Source organism: Condylostylus longicornis, unplaced genomic scaffold (genome assembly GCF_029603195.1).
Source record: "Condylostylus longicornis isolate FDR11 unplaced genomic scaffold, ASM2960319v2 ptg000004l, whole genome shotgun sequence".
NCBI lineage: Eukaryota > Metazoa > Arthropoda > Insecta > Diptera > Dolichopodidae > Condylostylus > Condylostylus longicornis.
In genome coordinates, this window is record NW_026577973.1 from 3,993,314 (window position 1) to 4,018,855 (window position 25,542).

General features: G+C 25.3%; 1 protein-coding gene across 1 annotated transcript in view; it reads right to left on the reverse strand.

The window, feature by feature from the left end:
- The window catches only part of LOC129612600 (uncharacterized), a 149,137-nt gene that overhangs the window by 834 nt on the left and 122,761 nt on the right, over positions 1–25,542 (reverse strand). The window contains exon 5 of the mRNA XM_055526293.1: positions 2,642–2,763. Within this exon, the coding sequence (XP_055382268.1) occupies positions 2,642–2,763 (122 nt within the window). The remainder of the gene's footprint in view (positions 1–2,641; positions 2,764–25,542) is intronic.

A 25,542-nucleotide genomic window follows, 5' to 3' on the forward strand; every position in this document is an offset into this window, starting at 1 on the left:
AATGTGCATATGAAATGAATCTTTTAAAGATAAAAATCGTCATAGCACTTCTTTTTCTCATCAAGATAATCCAAAAAAGAAAAAACAAATACCAAATTCAAAAATTCATTTTTGTGTACTACTTGTATATAACGTACATGTTATATTTAGCATTGTATTTGTATAAGAAAATATTCTAAGGATTAACAAAAATAATATAATAAATTATTATAATATAATACAAATGGAATAAAATAAAAATACATACATAAATATGCATTGTAAACACTATCTACCGTGTGTCTGTGCATGTTAAAAGCAGTCAAAATTAAAAATTTAAGGACTAACAATAATTATTTACTTTAATAGATTCGATGAGAATAACGAAAATACATAAGGTAGTGTAACGTACATAGTCTTTGTTATTATTAAATTTACATAATGGGCTCATAATGGGAACCGGCATTGTATAAGGAAAGTAAACGTAAGGTAAGTGACTACTTCGATCATATTTGATTCACAAAATGTCAAGTATCAACAATATAAAATTTACTTGGAATAAATAATAACAAATAATTCTTGTGGAAGACAAACTATCAATGGCAGATATTCTGTCAATATTATCAATTAACCTTTATGATTTTATTAATGTTCGAGCAAATTTGCCAGTATTTAATACCAATTCGTAACTGTTAAGTAGAAATTTTAAGAAATTCAAATATTTCTGTCTTTCACTGTACATATTAACATTAGCAAAGTATATTTAGTATACTTGGAGATGGGGTAGGTTTTAAAATATATATATAAATGTTTGTATGCATATAATGTGTTCTTTAATGTTAAAAAATTTCATTTTATTAGTTGTATGTTTTTTTGTTGATTTCGCCCCAAAAATACATGAAGGCAAAAATTTACTTTGGCAAATGTTCAACCAACCACTTAAACAAAAAAGAAAATTTTTTTTTTATTTATTTTTTTTTCGACGAAAAATGGAAAATTTACCCAAAAAAAAATTTTTTTGGATATTATATCATTATGGAGAAAATCGTTTAAAGTACACAAACACCATAAAATGTATTGGTTCTACATATATACATACGTAATATGTGATATTATAATATTAAAATAAAATATTGGACCATAACAACTATTTAATGTAAATTACATACAAACACACACCAAATAAAAATTATTATTTAAAATATATAAAGGAAAAAATTAAAAAATTATAACAAAACAAATTAAAATAAATTTTAAGCCAATTTTAAATTTATTGTAGTTTTACAGTTGTTGGCTCAAGTACTCTTCTATAATATTTCATTTAATTTACCTGTAAAATGGTTCCATAATTTCTCACTTCTCACACCAATTTTTAATGGGTAAGCGTGTATGTACGTAATATGAAGAATTTTAAATACTCGTAATTATTATAAAATAAAATATAACAAAAAAAATAAAAAATATAAGTTATAACGAATGGCTTCAAGGTAAACTAAATGAAAAAAAATTTTTAGTCGAAAAAACGAAAAAAACATAAAAACACAAAAATAAATTAAATTTAATGATTAAAATCATAGAATGACTTAATATTCGCTACTTAATTAAAATGATATCATATTTTATTGTATAATAATCTCATGTAAAATCACGAATTTAGTTTATATGTTTTGGAAATAGCATTAATTTTAATTCATGCACATAATTACCCCTAAGCAAAGAATTTCTTTTCAAGAAAAAGGAGTGTTTACCGTACTTATATATAAACAAAAAGAATTCGTGAATTTTACCAGCAATGTATGACTTGCATGAAAAGTCAAATATGATTATTTGCGAAAGTATGACTATTATGCATGCAAAGTCAAATTATGAATAGTTTATGAATTGAACGGTTTGCTAAATAGAAATTTTGTTATTCAGAAGTTTAAACTAGATTAGACATTTATCTTAATTAATTTAGAACAACACACTTTATCTCGTGTACAAACTAATATTTATACCCGTATACGAACGTATGTTCGAAGGATATAATGGTGTGAGAAGTAGACCCAAGTGTATGTTTTTGATCAGCGTCGAATTCTAAGTTGATTTAGCTTTGTTTGTCCGTCCGCCCGTCAGTTCGTTCCAATGATAAATCAAAACTATTTGAGCCAAGTTCACCAAATTTTCACAAATGATTTATTGTCGTAAGTGCCAGAACCCTATTTAAATTGGACACGATCGGGTTACTGGTTCAGGTAGCTGACATAAAATTTCAAAATTTATTAGGCTATATCTCAGAAACTTAAAAGCTGAGTATTGAACTTTTGCACAAGCGAATATATTAGTACTGCAAATGTGTTTGATAAAAATCGTTGAAATTGCTTGGCTCTTTCTGGTACCTGCCATATTACTTCAACAGTAGCTTGGCTATATTTAAGAAAATATTTAAAACATAGTACTGAAACTTTACATTAATTAATATGGTAATATGGCACCATAAAGCTATAGTCTGTTCCATATTCAGCTATAACATACTTATTTTTCTATGAAATCCATTTTTCTTTTAAAATTTGTGAGTTTAGTTCGTTTGTCCCACATTACTTAAAAAAAACAATTTATTGTTTACTTGGAACACTACAAAGTCGGGGAAATTTCATAAAATTGAAAAGAAAACGATGAATACAAATTACCAGTACAACCGCTGTGTATTTGAGTCAAAATACTGAAATCTTCAACACGCATCTTTAACAGATCATCAGCAACAGATAGGGAATTTACTATCAAGTCCGGACGGTGATTTCCGATCTTAAAATAAGAATATCAACTACTCAGCAGTAAGGTATCAAGAAAGGAGAATTCGAATAAGATTTTTTTAAGGCTCTGGATCGAAAAGTTTTAAATCTACTCATGAACTCATTCTTATTCCTACAAAAGAACATCTTATAATAAAAAGATTATAATTTTTATTTTTGCTTTAAATTCCACTTACATGATGAAGCATAAAATAAATTTTCTCTTTTTTTCAAATTTTAAACTTAAAAGTCCGTAAATTTATTAAATTTTTATGTAAAATAAATTTGTCTTTTCTTTCTAGTCGTAAAGTAAATCAATAAGTGAATAACTATCTTACCTCTGCACATTATCGTTTTTATATAATTTTTATGACTTGTAAAAATTCTATCATAACTATAGTGAAGATATAAAAATGCTATTAACAAGATTTTTACTCATAAACTATTTTCCGTAGATAATTTATATAAGATTTTCTCAAAAGTGTATTGATTTTAAATAATAGATACATATATGCGACGTTAAGAATCAAAATGAATTTAAAATTGAAAATTAATCTCACGTTTACCTTAAATGCTCATAATATTTGATATTGATCGTAAAAAAGTTTTCTATAAATGTTGTTCAGTTTTCTCATAGTTACTTTTTCCTATAATAGAAATTAATAAAATTAAAATTGAAATAACTTTGATATTATTTCATGCAATAAGTTCTTTTAAACAAATTTGTTAAATTTTAATATCAATTTCGATATGGAATTGAAATATCTTCGAATATTATAGAAACTCTAAATTATTAATTGTAAAAAATGTAATATTAGCAGTAAAACAAGTATACAATTAAATAATTTGAGCAAAAGTTAAGAAATAAATTCAAAACAATTACCAAATATAAAAATATTGTTCTTCATTTTCCAATTTTTTTTCTTTAAAGCAAAGTAAAGGCGTTATTATAAATGTAGATCAAAAAGTTTATTCTTAAAATATTCCAGTTTTACATTTGGCTTAAGTAGGCATAAAATCTTAACCCACTAATTTCAACATCTTTGTTCTAGTTCTTGCAATGTTTATGTCAAATTTTATTAAGAATTCTAAATTAAAATTTCAAAATTATATTCTTCTTTTGGTAAACTTTATCTTACAACATTTTCCTTAACACAATGCACAGTTTCTTTGTTTTAAAATATTAAAATAATCGCGTAAATCATAAAAAATTTTGACAGATTTTTTTAAGTCTTGAGTCAATCGATTTCAAAATTCATAAAAATTACATACTCAGTTAGGTACTTTTACTACTTTAAGTTGGTTTATTTGAATTCTTACATAAAATAGTTGAGAATTAAATTGAATAAGTAATAAAAAACGTTTTTTTTTAAATAACTTTCAGTTCAACTTTCTTCTTAGTACAATTTAAGCTATTATACATTTGGAACTTGAATTTAACCTAAATTCTTACTCAATAACCTGTTACTTAAAACAATATTATTTTCTACATTTTTCAACTATTACGAATTTAAAAAGAAAAAAAAACTATTTTAAAAGTTTAATACTATCTCTTATATAGAAATTGTTTTATTTTTTTGTTTGTTTTATTCTCTAAGATTCAATTGACCTAAATCATTGTAATTAGAACAGATTTACAATGTTGACTATCATAATTCACTTTCGAGAGAAAACAAGTACCTCTACATACTTTTGTTTTTGTTTGTAAAATTTTCTCTTTGCCTTCAAACCCTATATTCATCTATGTATGTACGTACATCTTACATCATCGTTACACTTTATATCCTTCTTAAAATTCAGCGTTGAGTAATGAAATTTTATGTTTTAAGAAAGTTTTATTTCATAGATACATACCTAAATGACTCTACGAGTATATAGTAAATGTAGTAAAGATAGTAATGAAATAAAAGGTGATTCATTTTCTTTAATCTTACTTTCTTAAATTAGCTGAGGAATATCATTTTATTACTAATGAGATTTATACCTTTATAAAATGGGTAGTTATTAATGTTTAGATTAATTAATTTATTTTGTAATTAAAACTATTTTCTATAGACGCCTTCTTTCTTATTGAATTCTTAGCTTAAAAGAAAATTAACACTACTTATGAAGCATTTCTGGTTATGGATTTAAATTTCCTGTACAAAAAAACTGTCTCTAATGGCAATTTTAATTTTAGGATATTAAGGAATAACACTTTATATTTAACATTCTAAATAACAAGGTAACAACTGCAGTTTCCAAAGGAAATTTTCATATAATTGCCCATTTTGAGTAACCTTTTGCAACATAATTTTTTTTTTAAAATGTAGTCATTATACCCGTACGAACGTATGTTCGAAGGGTATACTAAATTTGCCTTACCGTTTGTAACGCTAAGAAATAACGGTGTTAGATATAGACTCAAGTGTATGTTTTTGATCAGCGTCGAATTCTGAGTTGATTTAGCTTTGTCTGTCCGTCCGTCCGTCCGTCCGTCCCAACGATAACTCAAAAACTAATAGAGCTAAGTTCACCAAATTTTCACAAATGATTTATTGTAGTAAGTGCCAGAACCCTATTTAAATTGGACATGATCGGGGTACCGGTTCGGGTAGCTGCCATACAACTTCAAAATTTATTTGGCTATATCTCAGAAACTATAAAAGTTGTGGTATTGAAATTTCACACAAACGAATATATTAGTAGGGCCGATGTGCTTGATAAAATTCGCTAAAATTCCTTGGCTCTTTCTGGTAGCTGCCATACAACTTCAATAGTAGTTTGGCACAACCAGTATTTTGAAAAACACATAGTACTGGAATTTTGCATAAATTAATATGGTAATACGGCAACTTAAAGTCATAGTCTGCCCTATAACGTTAAGGCACGTTAATTATTCGCACATAGGATAACAAATTCGTACGGGTATCACAGAGTTGACAAGGTCAACTCTATTTTTTTTCTCGTTTTTTATCTCTTTTTATCTTTAGAATTTTTTTTTTGATCTATTTCATTTAACGATAATGCCTTTAATATAACATAAGAATAAAATATATCTGTAATGTAGAGAAACGTGATTGTTTAATATGAGTTACTTATGCTGTATTTATAAAAATAATAAAAAAAATGAAGTGCTCAGCTCACAAACACAATTTTTTTTTTAATATTATGTACTTATGTATGTATATTGTACATAAAAAAATTTATTTGAAAGATTGAAATTTAATTTGTGTATGTGTGTGTTAATATTTTCATCATGGGCTCTAAAATTCATTTACAAATATATTTGTAGTAAAATACTTGCACAACTTTCATATCTAAATCATATAACAAGAAAGTGTTATATAAATTTCTTGATTCAATGACAGTAAAATAAGTAGAAATCTTGAAATGATTTTTAACAAAATAATAGGTTAAAATAAATTTAATTCATTATTGAAACCAGATTGCTTTAATAGTAAATCTACAAAGTTGAAGGATAATAGTTCAAAATTCTGAATTTGCACGTCTATAAGGGTGAACTATTATAAATATTGCTTACATACGGTATAATAATATGAGGGCGAAATATTTAGTTTTAAGAATTGGTTAAGCAGAGAAACTTTCAAGAATTTAGAGTTAAATTAAGAACTTAAATTAATTGATCTATTTTCATTATTTTTTTCTGTCTAAGCAAACTTTTCCTCAAATTTTATTTATTTTTTAAAATTTACAATGTTAGTAAATTTACAACAAAAATTTACATTGTCAGTAAAGACGCTGTCAGTAAATGTGGAATGTTTGGAAATTAAAATATTTAATTGAATCAGAAAAACCAGAGTTGGAACCAATTGAGAAAATATCGAAATCATAATTCAAAGAATTGAAAGGAGAATCCTCGTGAAAAGTCTACTTTTTCCGAAATTTCGGCTAACTGTCTTTGGCAATTCTTAAAAAGATTTTTGAATTAAAAAATTGTGTACTCTTTTGCATAAAAAAAAAAGTTTCTATAAAAAACGCAAGATATGTGAAATGAAGTCACTTTTTTCAACTACTCTAGTTATTAAGAAAAACATAAAGATTTTATGCTATTCTTTAAAACAAAAATTATTCAAGATTTTAATTTTCTTAAGGGTTTATTTAAGAATAAGAAGAAGAACGATTAAAATTTTAATACTTTTTATTGTCTATTAAAGAAACCTTTCTTAAGAATTTATTTTTATACGCACACAAACACACACTAAACTTAGCATTAAATTTAGAACCATAAGACGACTTTTCTTTTAAAAAATGTATATGTGAAGTTAAGTTATCAAGGATTCACTTTAACCCTTTCTGAAATAAACGGAAAACTTTTTCAACAAGTTAAATTTTTTAGTTAAACTGTAAAATATAATTTTCATGCACTAAAATATTTCAAAAAAAATTCTTTAACTAAAAATAATAATATTTTCGCACTAAAAGGTTAACAAAATACTAATTTTCTTCTTAGACTTCAACTAACGTATGCGTAACTCAAGAATCAGAAAACAAAATAAAAAAATAAAATATAATATTTTTTGTTTTACTAAATGTTTTTGAGAAACTAAAATTAAATTCAAGTAAAAAATTCTTAGTTAAATTTTCTCTAGAGACATTTTATGGTTTGAGTATTTTAAAATCTTTTTATTACTTGGAAATTATTTTGAAGTGATAAAATGTTATGTACCCACATCTCTATTTATAAGGTATATTCATACACACTTATAAAATATATATAATATTATATACATACATAAATTATCTTATGATTTAGTTTTAAGATGGAGAAATAAGAAGGAAAAGACTTAAGAATAGTTTTGTGTTTTTCTTATTTTTATGTAAAAATTTAAAATTTACATGAAAATACAATTTTAGGCCCTCTGGTAATTTGACCTTATATTATTGTAGTAAAAGAAAATGAAAATAAAAAGTAGAAAAAGGAGATTCTAAACAAAACATCACCATAACACCATTTATAAAATCTTTTTTCTTTCCTTCCTTAAAACTATCTCAAAAAGTATGTAATAAACACAGGGTCCTTCAAATATATAAAATTGAAAGGTTTGATTTAATAATTTTTAGTGCCAATCAATCTTTGAGTAAAACAAAAAATATTTGATAATAATTGCCACAAACTTAAGATCAGGAATTTATATCATAGAGAACTCTTTCAAAATATCCACGTTATTTTCCAAAATAAGCTCTGAAAGTTGAGGTTCTTTGTCCCAATTTATTAACCCTAAAAATTTATATAGTTTAAAAATTTTATAAATTTTCTTTTAAGGCGTAGTTATTGTGAGATTAATAAGTTTTGATGTTTCAACTCTTTTATTCAGACAATTTTAATGAATTTCACTTTTATTCAACAAAACTTTAACTTTATACGATTAAAACTTTATCACACGATAAATTTGTATCAAATCTCAAAATAAATACATTTAGAATAGTGTAACTTGAACTTAAATTGGAAATTCTTCGACTTTTGAATAAATAACGGCAAACTGTTTTCAAAACCAAAATGACTGATTCTTAATTTTGTCAAATTTTGCAAAAGTTATAGATGTCAGTCTTTCGGTATGTTTCTGGACGCTTGTATATAAAGTTCGGCTGAACTGATTTTAATGGAATTTTGTATGCGAGTTTGTTTTGAGTATGTCACGGATTTATCAACCTTTGGTCCTTTGGAATATATGAGGCCTTTGGAAATTTTTTGGGCCGGTTTTACATTTTTGCGTATATGAAGAGAAATATTCAACCAATTTCCTTGAAATTTAATATTTAAATTTGGAGCAATTAACCCATAATTTTTGGGAACGATCAGGGTTTGGAAACCGAACTGATGATTGAAATTATTTAATTGATGGAATTTCCTGAAATGATATATTTGTTTTCTGGTTGTTACCGAAACAAACTGGTGAATTTTTTACGGAATTCGGGTGACACGAAGCGAAATTCTACTAAGAGTCAAATGTACATTTTTCTAGGGATGCTAACTAAAAGCCTGCTAACTTCCTTAAAAATTTAAAGCAAGTGTTCAAGAGGCATTTTCACAATCGTCTGTAAAACTTTTGCTTAACTAGATAATACACATTGCGGTGATAATACACATATCTAATGCTAATTACATTAGATATTTTATTTCTTAATTCAATATTAATTAATTGACCATCACCGTCTGCGGTTGATATGATTTTTTTTTGAAACTATGAAAATTTATAGCAACACACTCATATTTAAGCAACACACTGTCCAAAATTTAGAACAAAAAAAATTTTAATTGTTTTTTCTTTTTTGTGCTCGTGTGCGTGTATTTCAATCAAATATTTATTCAAAAATTATGCTTTTCTTGAGAAAAAAAAACTTTCTAATTAAGATTTATTTGCGGGACTTTGTATCTTCTTCTACTTTGTTTTAAAATATTTTAAGATTCTTATAAAGTAGTCATAATTGTGGGGTGATTGGATGTTATTTAATACGGTCAACAGTTTTTTATTTTGTTTTCGTTTTTTCTTTTTCTTAATATTTTATAATTCCTTATTTATATTTTGTCCTTGTTGTTCTTTTTTTAATTTTTGTTGTTTTTTTCCTTTGCTTGTTTTTAATTGTGGTTTAAACTAAAATATTATTCTAAAACAAGAAGAAAAGTTAAATCCCTAGAAAATTTATTCTTTTTACCGACCGTATTGTGTAAACAATAGGTAGGTTATGTGATGGCAACAAATTTTGCATATCGAGTTTTCTGTGGGAACGTACTTCTCCATAGTAGGGAAGTGTAAATAAACTATTTTTAGCAACCTGTCGGTCTGTCGGTCTGTCGGTCTGTCCGTCTGTGGATCTGTCGGTCTGTCGGTCTGTCGGTCTGTGTGTGCACGCGTGTATCTTAAGATCGGCTGAACCGATTTTGATGAAATTTTATATGTAAGTTTATTTCTACCATGGCACGAATCGATCAACTTTTGGTATATATCAGGCCTCGGGAACTGCACTTTTTAGCGGGCCTGTTTTACATTTTTGAACATTTTGAAGAAAATATTCAACCGATTTACTTGAAATTTTATATATAAGCTCAGCTCGACCGTCCGCAAAAATTCGTATGTTTTGGAAGAAATCAGGCATCGGCAACTAGACGTTTACTACGGGCCAAATATACATTTTTGTGTATATAAAGAGAAATAATCAACCGATTTCATTGAAATTTAATATATAAACTCCTCGTATTAAAATAATGAACATATAAATTTTTTGGAAAGATCAGGGCTCGAAAACGGATTTGCGGGCCGATTTTACATTTTTCACCATTTTGAAGAAAGTATTCAACCGATTTACTTGAAATTTCATATATAAGCTTTGCACGATCATACGCAAAAATTCCTAATATTTGGAAGAAATCAGGTATCAGCAACTGAGCGTTTACTACGGGCCAAATTTACATTTTTGTGTATATAAAGAGAAATAATCAACCGATTTCATTCAAATTTAATATATGAATTCCCCGTATTAAAACAATGAACATGTAAATTTTTTGGAAAGATCAGGCATCGGCAACTAGACTTTTACTACGGGCCAAACATACACTTTTGTGTATATAAAGAGAAATAATCAACCGATTTCATTGAAATTTAATATATGAATTCCTCATATTAAAGCAATGAACATATAACTTTTTTGGAAAGATCAGGGCTCGAGAACTGATTTGCGGGCCGATTTTACATGTTTCACCATATCCACAGAACAAATTGGTGGAATTTCTTGAAATTTGATATTTGAGTTCTGGTTGTTACCGAAACTAACTGGCGAGCATTTCAGGGAATTCGGGTAGCACAAAGCGAAACTCTACTAAGAGCCAAATTTACATTTTTCTAAGTATGTTAACTATAAGCTTACTAATGTCCTAAAAATTGGAAAGAAGTATTTAACAGACATTTTTATAATATTCTGTAACAATTTCATTTAACTAGGCAATACACAATGCGGTCGATTATGTGCTGACCACATCAGATTTTTTATTTTATTCTTCTTGTTTTTGTCATATTTTGAGGGTGAGTTTTTGTTTTTATATAATCCTTTTGGAGAAAAAGAAATATGCTTATAAAAAAAGAAAAATAATTTAAATCAAAATTAAAGCAAGTTGAGTTGAAAAAAGAAAATATGTAAGTATATACCCAAGGACTTTATTGGTATAACACTTAAAAGAAAATTCTGATGTATGAGAAATATACGAGTAAGATTCTATGAAATAAAATTCGAAAGTTATTAAATCCAAAAAAGAAAAAGCTGATGAGCATTAAAAAAATTTATAAATTTTAACAAGAAGCGATCGAATAAAAACTGAAAGATATTAGTAATCTAACAGTAGTTATATAGATTTTATTAATTTGTTTTACTTTGAGGTTATTACTAACATTAATTTGAAATAAATATTATCGCGTAAGATCGTAGTTAATGTAACACTATCCATGTTATCGCTGGTTTCATCAATATTCAGGTTTTATTTTCAATATTCTATGAAATTTTAGATTAATAGAGTTATTTGAAATTGTTGATCATCGAAATTAGATATGAATGGAATAAAATTGTGAGCCTTTGACAAGAATGTTGTCTTAAGAACGTTGAGCTTAATTTCTTATTAATTATTTTCTAAAGCTATTGCTTTCTTAATATCTAGCATTACCTATTTAATCACACTAAATTATTTTAGCTTTTGTATACAATGCCGAAAATTGAATCTAAACATTCTTATTCAACGATATACATAATTTTACGATAACATAAGAAATACGAACAAAAAAATATGATAAAAATTTTAATAATTGGCTTATCCTGATAATGAAAGACAATACTTATGTTTTTACGTGTGAATGGTAAAACTATTTATGTCGTTCTTAATATTGAAAATACAATATTTAAATATTAGAGGAAAACTTTGTGAATTTTAACAATAAATTGTTATTTTAAATTCAACATTAAGGTTTTTATATAAATTTTAAAGTTTTTTATAATACCTACTTATTCTTACATATATACAATGCGTTCTTTATACAAACAAACGTATAGTTGTTATATAACATATAATAATATGAGAACAATAGAAATGGTTTCTAATTTCTTTGTTGGAAAATAAAAAGAGAACAATATTTTGAGATCCTTTTTATTTTTATTTTTATTTTTCTGCTTATTTTTGTTTAAATTAGTTTTCATTTCTAATTAAAGTTTATATTTTATTTATAACAATTATAAAACTTACTAATAACGAGTATAACAAAATAAAATTCAAAATAAAAAGGATAACATTTTTCATATGTGTATTTATTTTTATTATTGATTGTGGTCTATTATTTACAAAATTTTACACAATCGTTTTTTAAATTTTATTTTTTGTTTTATAAAATTAGGATTTAAGTGAGATATGAAGAAAATATAATATGTATAAATGTATATGAGTATTATGTATGTAAATGATTTATAAACTAAATAAAAGAATAAAATATAAAAAGTTTGTTTCCATTGTTGGAAAAAAAAGTTTTTAATAATTAAATGTAAAAAAAAAAGAATTTTTAAGATTTTCTCAATTTTTATAAAAATATGCAATATATTTCTTGATTATTATATTCTAAAAATAAAATTCTTAAAAAAATCTCTTTATCGTTTTGAAAGATGAAAATTGTTATTAAATAGAAAAATGATTTGGCAAAATAGGTATTACTCAGTAAATGTTCATTACTTATACATATATACATATATACAGTACACTACACACAATATACAAAATAGTTGTGTTTATTCCTTTTAATAATGCTTTCAACCTTTTGAAATCAAAGTTAATAAATGAATTTTATAGTGCTGTCATCTCAATAAATTGTATTTTATGGCTAAGTTGCAATAAGAATTTATTGAAGTGTTTCTTTATTGATAACTGTACTTGAAAATGATTAAAAATCAAGCTTTTTAATATAATAATTAATATATTTTTTTAAATTGTTTGTAAGCTGTAAAGTTTTTATTAAAAGTACAATTAGAAAAACAAATATAATTGAAAACAAAAATATTGAAAAAACGCTTTCAACTGAAATTCGAACACTATTTTAATATTAAAAAACTCTCACACATATTGGTTAGGCCAAGAATCAATTGTCACGTAAATTAATATTGCATAAATGAACCAAAACCAATCATCATTTAGACGCATAAAAATGTGACTGGCAGATTGCCTATAGCAAAATTGTCATCATTTGATGAGGGAGGAAAAATAAAGTCGAGAATTAGTAAGAGTGGAGAATTAAATTAATTTTTGAAAAGAAAAACCATCTTTGTAGCAAAAAGGTTTATTTATTTTAGCAAGAAAGAAAAATGAATTAAGCCACAAGACCACCGCTACATAACTCATAATCAAATTCCTAGGAAGTACAGACCTCAGATAAATTTTATTATACAGACCTGACTAAAAAAATCCTAGTCAACGCCTCATTCCTACCATAATCTGTACTATGATTTAATTTAATTTATATGATAATAGCAAATAAACCGTTAGCTATAATAATGAAAATCAACAAGTTTTGAAATGAGTCATGAAATGAGTCATAGTCTTAAAATTGATAATAGCAACAGACGTGCGGTTAGCATATTTGTCTTTAATCACTATACCTGTTTTTGGAATAGAAACATTCTAAGAAAGCACTTAACTTTTTTTGCTATTTCGACCCTGCATTTACAGAAAAAGGGCCGTATCTATATCACAGAAAAAGGGCCGCTCGAAATTAGTATTTAGTATTGGTGTAAAAAAACGTATTTTGAAAAAGTTCCTACGTAGTACACCTTAGTACTTAAATATGTACTTACGCATAATTAAGTACGCATAATAGTTTAATAAAATGTTTTTATGAATAAATTATTTTATGAAATCTTAATCTAATTTTTTATGAACTATTAATTTTTATTTCGAATGTAAAATTTGAATCTCTTTCTTTCACTTATTTTATGACAAATTTTGAATTACGATTTTCATGATTTGAAAGTTCTCGATATACTATGAGAAAGTTCTTAAGCAACGCGTAGTATATAAAAAAAATTCCTCAAACAGGGACAAATAAATTAAAGAATTTTTTTTTAATAATAACGAAACGTTCATTTGAAGAATGAAAACCAGAAATAAATTTTGTTTCACATTGAAAATAAATAACTTGCTTTTTTATGAAAGTCCTGCATTAATCATGAATAACGAAAAACCAACAATATTTCTCAACAGAAATTTTAGTTATTTTCCCATTTTTAATATTATTGTACCTTCCGAAAAAGAAAATAATTACTACTAGACTTATGAAATTTCTTATCTCATCTTATAAAATGGGAAAACTCAAGTTTAACAAGCAAAACAATCGAAGTACCAAAACCTACAGTATTGTTTTTTCCGAGAATTTTCTATTTTAAAAAAACAACATGAGAAACATATTCGCAAATTCTTTCAACGATAGAAAATTTGTTCTCTCCTTTTGTTAAGATTGCTTAAAGTTAATCAGCAAGACAATATCTGAATCATATCAATATCGAATTGGATATAAGATGTATTTCAATTTGTTTCTTTGAAGAAGTTCATTTTGAAGATTAAAAATTCCATATCGTGAATTAATTTAGGTTAACCAATAAGTATACGTGAAGGTATATTAACCAGGATGTGCAAACACAATCAAACATTCCTTTTTTGTATTTCAAATTATAATAGAAATTCTTTTATAAAAGATACAATTTTTTTTACGAATTTTCCTAAAATAGAATTTGATTATATTGAATAAATTCAACTTTTGATTATGAATGAAGGCGTCAAAAAATTATTTTATTACGTATTACGTTGTTGCAGGGTAAAATAGAATTCGTTGGAAAAAATTTCTGTATTTGAAATTAAAAATTGCTTACTTTGAAAAAAAAAACCTTTTAGCATATTCATTTAAAATTTCGGTGTTCTACTTGTTAACCAAAACTTATCTCCACTGAAAATTAATTTTTAGAGAATCCAAATTGAAAATTGAATTTACAATAATAATTTGGATAGAACCAATTTGTTCCTTGTTAGAATAAAATTATTCTTAACTTAGTCTATATGAATTGTTTATTATTTTTTTCATTCATTGAAAGTAGAAAAAGTGACATGTGGTTTCTATTATAAAATTTGATTTTCTATTATAAAATTTGGAATACAACACATTTGTGTAAGTGGCATATTTCCATTAAAGTAGAACACATATCTCGTTCCGTATCTCGCAGAACAAATATATCTTTTAGCCAAGTTAAAAGGCCTTGAATGAAAGACGCAGTTTAGTATGAATGACAAGTTCTGAATAACAATCGCTCAATTAAATTGAAAAATAACATTAAAAAAAAATTACAAATTAAAAAACTTAAAAGGTGCGTTCATATGAAATTTGTATGATATTTTCAAATTTGCTCGATAAACAACTTTTGATTTGTGTTTGAAAAATACATAATTAAGATTTAAACAAAGAAAATGGCGATTGCAGTTCACTTTAAAGCAGTGTTAAATGTTTAATTGAGTTAAAATATTTTTGTTTATGGAATTACACTAAATTAAGATAAAAATTTTAAATGCTTACAACTTCTTTTAAATCCAAAATAAAAAAATAAAAATTGCATACTTCCAGGGGCAGGATACGATTTTTGGCAGTATTTTACCAAATTTTAACTTTTATTATATCAATATTGACAAAGCCAATAATTTTACAATTACTAATAAAATAAGAAAATAACCCCAAGATGTGTTCGCAAAATATACAGCGTAAATCATAAAAGCTTTACATCATACACAAAATCATTTAATGAAAAAATACACACAAGATGTGTATAATAGTATCTATTACAAGTCGAAATTACATACTCACACTTTTGAATTTTTTTTAGACTTTTTCAGATTTAAAATTTTCTTTTTGTGATTTTAAGGTGTATTTAAATTTTTTTCATCACATTTTCCAAAAACATAATCTTTAGATTACTTTACATTTCTATAAAGAGAAAAAAAATTTTCAACATACCAAAAATATTTGATAATGAACACAAAAAGTTAAATATAATAAAGTAAAAACAAAATAAACGAAAAAAAAAATATTTGATAAAGAAAGAAGAAACCATTTTCCTAATATCTTGTATATCTTCTTGTATATTTTGCAACAACAACAAGAAAAATGCTGTCAGAAGAGTTTCAAGAAATTTAAACAAGAATATTATGAACTTTAACAAACACAAAGAGAAAAAAGGAACCAAGCAAAAAACAGGTGTGCAAAGTTTTTAAATGTTTTACATATTATACGTAATTAATGTAGACACATACGTACATATAAAAGTTGTGCTCGTACATTAACTACACACTCCTTCTACAAGTAAATATATATACAGTAAATAAATGTTATGATTAAAATGTATAAAAATTGAAACACTGTTATCTCCAAGTAAAGAACAAAAAATTAATATATCACATCAGAATACATTTTTACAACCGCGAAATAAATCTGTTAGAATTATATATTTGTAATTATGTTAGAATTGTATATTTGTATTTCAGCAATTCCACATTTATATTTGTATATATGTTGCAAATCAATCGCGTAAAACTGTAAAAAACTAGCGCATATAAATTTGGTCATACTTTTGAAATTTTTTTAAGGATTACTTTCCTTTTTCATTTATAGAATTTTTCTGAATCGTAAATAACTTACTTTTACAATAACCAAATGGTGATTTTATTTACATGGTAATTATATTTAATATTAGATATAAGAATATACCTACGTTTTTAATTCTCTTTCTAATATTGTTTTCTAAGTTTCGGTCAGCTTTACAATTGATTCAAATTTAGGTTATAAAATCAATAGAATAATTTTGGTTTAATTTCTGTTTTAACCGTACAATTTTATTAAATTAGAAAATACAAAATATTTTTAATTGAAAGCTATTTAATTTAAAAGAAAAATTATTTCTAAGTTAAGAGTAAGTTTTATCAATTCTGGGGTCTTATTATGTAATTCGTTTTTTTTACAAGATTTTATTATTCGGAATAATGATAAGGTAGCACCAATCACTTTGTATAGTATCAACTTTCTATTTCTGCAAATATGTAAATAATTTTACAAAAATCGAATTACATGGTAAGACCCCAGCAGAAAATTTAAATATAGTAACTAAATGTAATTTTTTTAATTAAATCCAAGAAGGGTTTTTTTTTTTATTTAAAAATTTTCAATATTTTTTAATAAATCAATTTAATCGAAAAACCTTTAGTCAATTTCACAAAACAAATTGACAAAAATTTACAATAATTTATAAAATTTAAGAGAAAACCAAATTGTGCTATAATTATTCAGTTAAAGATTTATTATATTTAAGTAATGTAAATTTTATATACTTACCACGAATAATTTCTTTAAAAATCAGTGTCAGTTTTTTTTTTATTTGGCGAAACAAAATTATAATTCTTCATGTTTTTATTTCCCTATAATTATATAAATGTAGTCTTATCTTATGTTTGTTTGTTTGTTTGTTTACACTTTTCTAATTTTTCCTTTTTGCTTACTTTCAAAAATCCTTGTTGCGTTAAATGACGGAACGTTTAATATGAAACCTCTCACTACATTTAACACAATAATCCAGAGAGAGAAAATAATTGTGTAGTTTAAAGCTGTGTTATAAATTCTTTATAAAAAAAATTATTTGTCATTTTTAGTCATTTGAAATTCAACATTTTTTTCCTAATTTTTTTTTTCTTCTTATTTACAATTTTTTATGCTTAGATACAAAAATATCTATAGTTAAATATTTAAATGAAAATTTAAACGTATTTTGGTGATGAGATTTTTTTTTAGCATATTTCATTTCGGATAAAAAAGGAGAACATTTTGTAATTTTTTTTTATTTTTTTCGAGTAATACAAATAAAATGGATATTATGACAAAAAATTCCATTTGCACTTCACAAAATGTGTTAGGCTTTCATTTTCAATTATTATGTAGATACATTTACCATCTTCATACAGGATATACATTATGTATTCAAATTTACTCCATATATTATATACATGCATATATGTTTGTATTCTTCTTCTTTTTTTTGGTGCTATTAGAGACTGAATGAAGAGAAACGTCGCAATTTAAGTCAACTTAATTTAATTTTTTAGCTTAGATGTTATTATATTTAAATTTATTCAAAGTTTGAGTAAACCTATACTTTAAGTATGTTGATGTTGTAAAAATTTATAACTCGTATACATAAATAATAATATAATATTATGCAATATACACATTACCGCACATAAATATACATGTTTGATGTAAGATAGAATATTATGAAGTGATGAGTACTTCCTTGAGTTTGACTGCATATATTAAATTAAAATTTACACGTGCATGAAAGGTAGCTTATTAAGATTTTTCGTTTTTTTCTATTTTCTTTAAAATTATGAACGTGTTTATATAATATAATTTTTTTTTCTTTGTTTATTTGTTGTTGAAATTATCGTATTTTTGTTTCAAAGTTATTTTTAAGATTTATTTGTATACCGTTATATCGTATAGGTGACAAATTTAAAAAACAAAAAAATTAATAAAAATAAAATGTCGTTTTTGGCGGATAATTATTAAAAAGTACGGATTTATGTATGTAACAGAATGGAAATAGATAGAATAAAAAATTTAATTAAAACATGAAAGAGAAAATTATTTTTAAATTAAAATTTACATGTCAAATTCCCAGTGGTTTTAAAATACACTATATGTATACACTAACGTCAAAAGTAAATCAACAACATTTTTAGCACTTTGCCGAAAAATCATAAGCATTTTTCTTATTTTGGAAATGCAAAAAAATAATGACTGGCTGCTCCTACCGCAGTATGACGTATTTCAACTTTGAAAAAAACAAAACGACCGCTGAAATTTACCGTTATCTAAAATCCGTTTTTTTTCCAAATTTTTGAAGCTCTTATAGATTGTATGCGTCTGAAATTTTAGCAGCTCTTATATACTAACAAAAAGTTCATTTCATTAGAAGAAAATTTTGTTGTTCTACCACCCCAAGTTATCGCCTCTTAAAATTTGTGAGTTATACCGTAATACTACCTAAATATTAGTAATTAAACGCAATTGATTTAAAATCAAAAATTGATCTGTTCTTATCATTATTACATTAATATTATAAAATTAAAAATGGAAAGTCGATTGATTATAGTGAAATTTGAAGCATTACTGTCATATCAAATATATCAAAACTAATAAGTTGTAGGAAATTAAAGCAGCTTTTACAATTTATATCTGACATTACGAAGCTTATTAAGCCAATGCTTAAATGAAATTAGAACCACACAACATTAAGCTGATCTGTGATCACAATTAAATTTAAAATAAAAAGTCGCAAAATATTCAAACTGATAAGGAGAAATAAAATAAAAACAATGTCTTTAATAATATTAATTTTTTACAAGTTAATTATGTGAAACGTGGTACAGGTTTGCCTGTACTGTTATTGCAGCTTATGTAATTTTTACTTAGAGTAAAATAACGAGTTTTCCTTGTAGCCATCCAGTTTACGACTGAATTATCTTTAACAACAAAAAAATATTAAAAGGTAATTTGAAGACCAACGGAAAATCTTTTAAATTATGAAAACAAAATTTGATGTGGTCGGCACATAACCGACCGCGATGTATACTGTCTGGTTTAGTGAAAGTGTTACAGAAGATTATGAAAATGCATTTTGAACATTTTGAACAGTAGATATAGTAAAAAATATGAAATCAGCCTCCAGTTTAGTTTCCGAACCCTGATCTCCGCCTCTCAGATAACACTCTGTAAATTAATCTGATAACACTAATTAATTCGTATAACACTCTTGTAAATTATCTCAATTAATCCAAAATATTTTCATCTTAAAAATTTTGTAACTCGCATTTTTTGTTTAAAATTCGTAATATTTACTTTATTTGTAATTTTAAAATGTGTAAAAGCCATGATCAATCAATAAACTTACAACATAAAACATAGATTATAAACCAATTAGTAAGTTTAACAATTTTTCAAGCACAATATCGGCACACGCATCACACTTATTGCTTAAATAATCCTTTTATATCGAACTTAAATGTGCACTTTAATTCCTCGTCAGATGTTATTGGCACATGAAAACCTAATTATGTAATCTACTTAGAATTGATCATTTTATAAGTGATTCAGGTGAAAAAAAAATTATCACTTATAAATAATCAATTAATTTCAACAGTTCTTCAACTCTGTAAATAAAAGAAATCTATTTTCGATTTTTCTTACTTTTATAGCTCTATAATCCATTTATATGATGGCGTTTAGTCCTGCATGACACATACATTTATCTTAATATAATACGAATTTTTTTATTTTATTTTTTTTTATTTGAAAACATTTGACAGTTTCCCATTTTAAAGTTTTTAATATTATTGCAGTTGATAATTTTTTCAAAAACCTGTTAGAAAATCATATTAAGCTTAAAAAAGTATTTCTAGAATAAATGCAAAATAAAAAAACCTGCACCTTATGTTAAAAAAGAAAGAATGTAGAAAGAATGTAAGGTCCTTTTTAAAGGATTAAAACCAAAATATCGTTTGGAAAATAAAAAAAAAATGTTGTCGCATCCTTAATCCCATTCTATGTTTTACGTTTTGTTTATTTTTTTTCGATTATATTTTTCCATTGTCAACAATTAATATTTCACCTACTGTCGAATTTTATTAATGTTGCTATAACTTCACAACCTCTCTGTTGTAAATCAAATACGCAAGTTGGTCTAATTGGAGAGAAAAAATCACAATTTAATTCTTTTGTTTTCTAAGATGAGTTAGATCTCCTCACACTTTACATGTATACGTATGGTTTACTATACATGTTGTCAAAAATAGTGTTTTTAAATGTAAGTAATATTTAAATCAAAGACCGGTATGTTTCTATAAATTTTTTTTTCATAAAACTTTTCATGAAATATCAAAGTAATATCATTAAATTAACGATATAAATTTGTACAATATTAATACATAATACAATACATACATACCTACAGTAATTACTAGTTCTTTTGCACTTTGAAAAAAAAAATCAAAAATACTATAGAATAAATTCGATGAACCAAAAGGATAAATTGCATATTCTTTCCCTCACAGTATATTTTATCAAAAATTATTTTATCATATGACTATCCTTTTGTAAATTTCTATTGTACATTATTGTATAAAAAGCCACAAGAATCTGAAAAACTTGTACAAATACAATTTGAACATGATAAAAAATAAAAAAGGAGAAAAAAGTCCATTAAGAATACACAAAACAATAAGAAAACAACAAAAGGGAAACTATAGATATTTAAGAAAGTGGAGAGAGAAAAAACAAATGAAAAAAATAAAATGAAATGAACAAAAAAACCTACAACTATCATTTACTGTTAAAGTAAATAAATGATATTGGTCCAAAAGGAGTCACACAGAAGGTAATAAATGATTGAGGTCATAGAACTATTGTATAGTGTTAAAGAGAGATGAAAAATAATCGTTTTTTAGTACTTTCCAAAAATTTTTTGAGAAATAAGTGCTTATTAGTTTCACTCTGCCTGTACGTCTCTCCATTTGTCCATGGATCCGTTCACAAATTTTCTGCACCCTTTAACATAGAGAACTAAAATTTTTTATATAAATAGAACTTTACCAGAAACTTATTTCCGGTGAAGAAAATTTTTACCTATCTCCACCACTCTAAATGTTATAGATCGACATAGTCCCAAAAATCCAATTTTTTGATTATTCATTGTGACGGAACTACAAAAATTTTTTAAAATCTGCTAAATTTCTTAAAATGGTGTTGCTGGTTTTTTCCACCGCGGCATAGCATAGCTGCATATATGGAAATAAGAAAACGGTCGTTCGAATTAACCATTATCTAAAATGAATTTTTTTTTCTGAATTTTTGATATTATCATTCTTTTAAACGATAATTTGTAGCGCACTCAAATTTTATTAGTCTTCCGATATTAATAAATAGTTTATTTCATAAGAAGAAAATTTTTTTCAACATTCATGATCACCACTCAAAATTTGTAAAATTTGAATTTTCGGCACCATGTATTTCCGAAACTGCAGGTATTTCCAAATTTCTATAAATACAGAAGGCTAACGGGAAATTCCTTGCCACCAAAAAATATAATTGTTTATCTTAAACCTAATTATTCCTTAAATTTAATAGTTATGTACTCGATTCTTTCAATTTTTTTTTTTTACTCTTCCTGAATATATGCAATCATTTTTAAAATTTTGTTATGGGAACAAAAGTAGTTTAAAATATTATAAATTGTGTTTAAGAGCAATATTTTCACTTGTTCAAGGGAAAAGCGCTAATTTTTCAACTATCGGTTTGACCTGATTTAATTTTTCTTTTGTTAAATACGAAAAAAAAAAATAAGGCTTCTTTTTTATCGCAATATTGCAGAGGAGAACAAAATCCGCATTTTATTTTATCGAATATTTTTCTTTTTACAGTTTTTCTGCTTAAAAGCTATCTTGTATGATTTGCAAGCTAAGGATAAAAAATTTAAAAATTTTTAGAAATCTTTATTTAGAGATTAAAAATTTAAAGACATTCAATATTCTAATACGCACTTAGTCAAGTAGAAAATACCAGTTAAAATTGAAGTTCTTCAATTAAAATTTTTAACTTATTGGGAACTTTAATTTGCAGGTGCAATGTTATTTTTATACTAACTATAACAAAACATCTCGCCCTTTTACAAGTAGTTGTAACAAATAAGGGCGTATTATTTTTCACCGATATATTTCAAAAGTTTTTAAATTAATCTCGGAAATTTCAATTCTCTAAAATTGAAGTTTTAAATTTCGTCGGTTAAAAGGCAGAAAGCACTAAGTCCATTTTTTGAGAATTCGGAAAAATCTTTGTTGTGGCAAAAAATCATGCAAATCCAGAATATAGTTTATAAATCCAGAAATTAAAGAGACCAATCCCATTTCACTAATTGATTAGTTTTACAATTTTACGATCTTTTCAAATTGAATTTTCTCAAAACACAGTTTCCTGACTTAATGCTTTCTGCTTCTTAACCGACGATTTATTAACAATACCTAATAAATTTTTGCCTAAATTCTTAAAGAAATTTTAAATAATTTTTTTAAATATTAAAAATGTGTTTTAATTAAATAGATAATATAAGCATTTTAAAACACAATTGTTCCATGATCGATTTCATAAATACTAATGTACGAGAATTAAGTAAGGAAAGATTGTTTTTAAAAATGCAGCACTTAATGCTAAAACTGCAAAGCTTTTAAAGCTTCATGTACAAATTAAATATAGACCTTTTAAAGCTTTGCAGTTCTAACCTTAATAAAGTTGGGTCAAACCAATGGTTTGTATTGTAGCACTTTTCCCTTCAACAAGTGAAAATTCTGCTTTTAAATACAGTCTATGTGTACCTACCACACTATTAAAATTATTTTCATTCATATATAAAACTATTTCTAGGGTTGCCTATATTTAGGATGACGCATATATGCCGTCTTTGAAATAAAGCGAAAATTAATATAAAAAGGGGTTAACATAATGCTCGATTTTAAGGTTTAATTGTGTGAGTTAAGAAAAATAATTATATTTTTTAATTTCATGGAATTTACCGTTAGCTTTTTGCGTTTATAAAAATTTGAAAAAACTTTCGGTTTCGGAAATATAAGGTGTCAAAAATTCAAATTTTGCGAATTTCAAGTGGCTATAACTTGAGAGGGGGTGGAGATGGAAAAAAATTTTCGTCTAACGAAATAAACTATTTGTTAAGGTCTAAAAGCCCCTAAAATTTCAATCTTCTACAGACTGGGATCTAGCAGAAAAACGAGATCAAAAATTTGTAAAAAAAGACCTTTAGATAACGGTAAATGTGAACGGCCATATTGTTTTTCTAAAGTTTGACTATAGTATACCGCGCAAGGGGAAGCAAGTCGCTGCCTTTCTGCGTTCGAAAAATTTTAAAAATGCTTATGGTTTCATTGCAACAAATATTTAAAACAGGCCATTTTTAGGGTTTTGGGGGTGTATAACTTCTAGAGGGAGGGAGATAGGTAAAAATTTTGTTCTACGGAAATAAGTTTCTAGTGAACATCTATGTACGTAGGAAATTTCAGCTTTCTATCTTCAAGGGTGTAGAACTTTTGTAAACAAAAAAAGTGTCCACGGACGGACGGACGGACAGAGTGAAACTAATAAGCACTTTTTTCAAAAATTTTTTTGGAAAAGTGCTAAAAACTACATTTTCATAAACACTCACATTCATATAAAAACGCAATAAAATTTTAACCTGTAACATAGCTTTATAGGGGTGAGAGAGAGAATCAAATACGAGTATAGGACGAAAAATAAAATTGAACTTACATTGTGTACGCTATAGATATAAGGGTTTATCCATTTTTTGTTAATAAAATATTGCATAAATTTATAAATTTTGTAATATAAATAGATTCCTTGGACTCATCGAATCCTATAGTTGATTACATTTGATATTATTGACCACATTCATAACAATGTTTCATAAAAAATTTTATTAAAAATCTAAATTTCATTTAGATCAACATAAAGATTTCATTTTTCAATATATACCATGAAAATACTTATTTATTTAAAGTTTAAAATTCAGCCTTCAATCAATTTAAATGTACCTAAACAATATTTAAATTTCTATATTATAGTGATCACTCTTAATCCCATAATATAGATTGTATCAAGTTTCTAAAAATGAAAAGTGAAACATCAAAAAAAACAAATATTTTCAAAATTGAATAAATTTCTCTATATAAATTTAAAACAATACAAAAATCAATTTTAATGTCTAATGTCTGGCAATACCATGTATATGTACTTTGATATGCCAAAATATAAAATATAAAAAAAACTCAAAAAATAAAATATATATATGTATATAATATATATATATATATGTATATATATATAACATATATATATGTATATATATGTACGTATGGGAAAAGAAAAGCATAAAGATTTTTATTAAAATTTTATCAATATTTCGGCACTCGAATGAGTCTCAAGGGATCATAAGCAATCAACAATTGAAAGTAAAAATACATGAAAACAAAAAAAAGCAAAAATACATAATAACAAACTAAAGAAAATATGTATTGTAATTGTAATATCAAGTAACTCTTAAAGTCTGTATTCATTTTATCTCTTTAATATTCTAACTTAACCTCAAACCAAATACAAATTGAATTTTCTAACTGATATTCTCTTCACTTTGAACAAGGGAGAATGGGGTGTTTCTTTTTTTTTTCGTTTGCAATATTCCTTCAATATTTCTTTTTTTATTTGGTTCATTTGGGCGCCCGCCACAGACATCGTCATTCGATTCTAATAAAAAATATGTAATTTGATTCATTTCTTATGTTCTTTGCTGATATTGAATGTATGTTATATTTCCTTTTCTTTTTTTTTTTGTATTATCCCTAATACATAAGAGGTTCATGTGAGTATGTAAGTATGTGGTACATTATACAGCTTTTTTATTGAAGGCATTATTCAGATGTTCTTTAAACAACATTACAGTCTTCTTGTACATAATTTTTGAATAAGAAAAATATTCCAAAGGTTTTCGAACAATGTTTCTTATTCAATTATTTTAAAATCAAATATTTAAAAGAATGAAAATTGGATTGAAAGCTAGAAGAACTATGGATTCAAGAAACAATACTTGCTAATATATTGTACATATGTATATGTGATTACACATT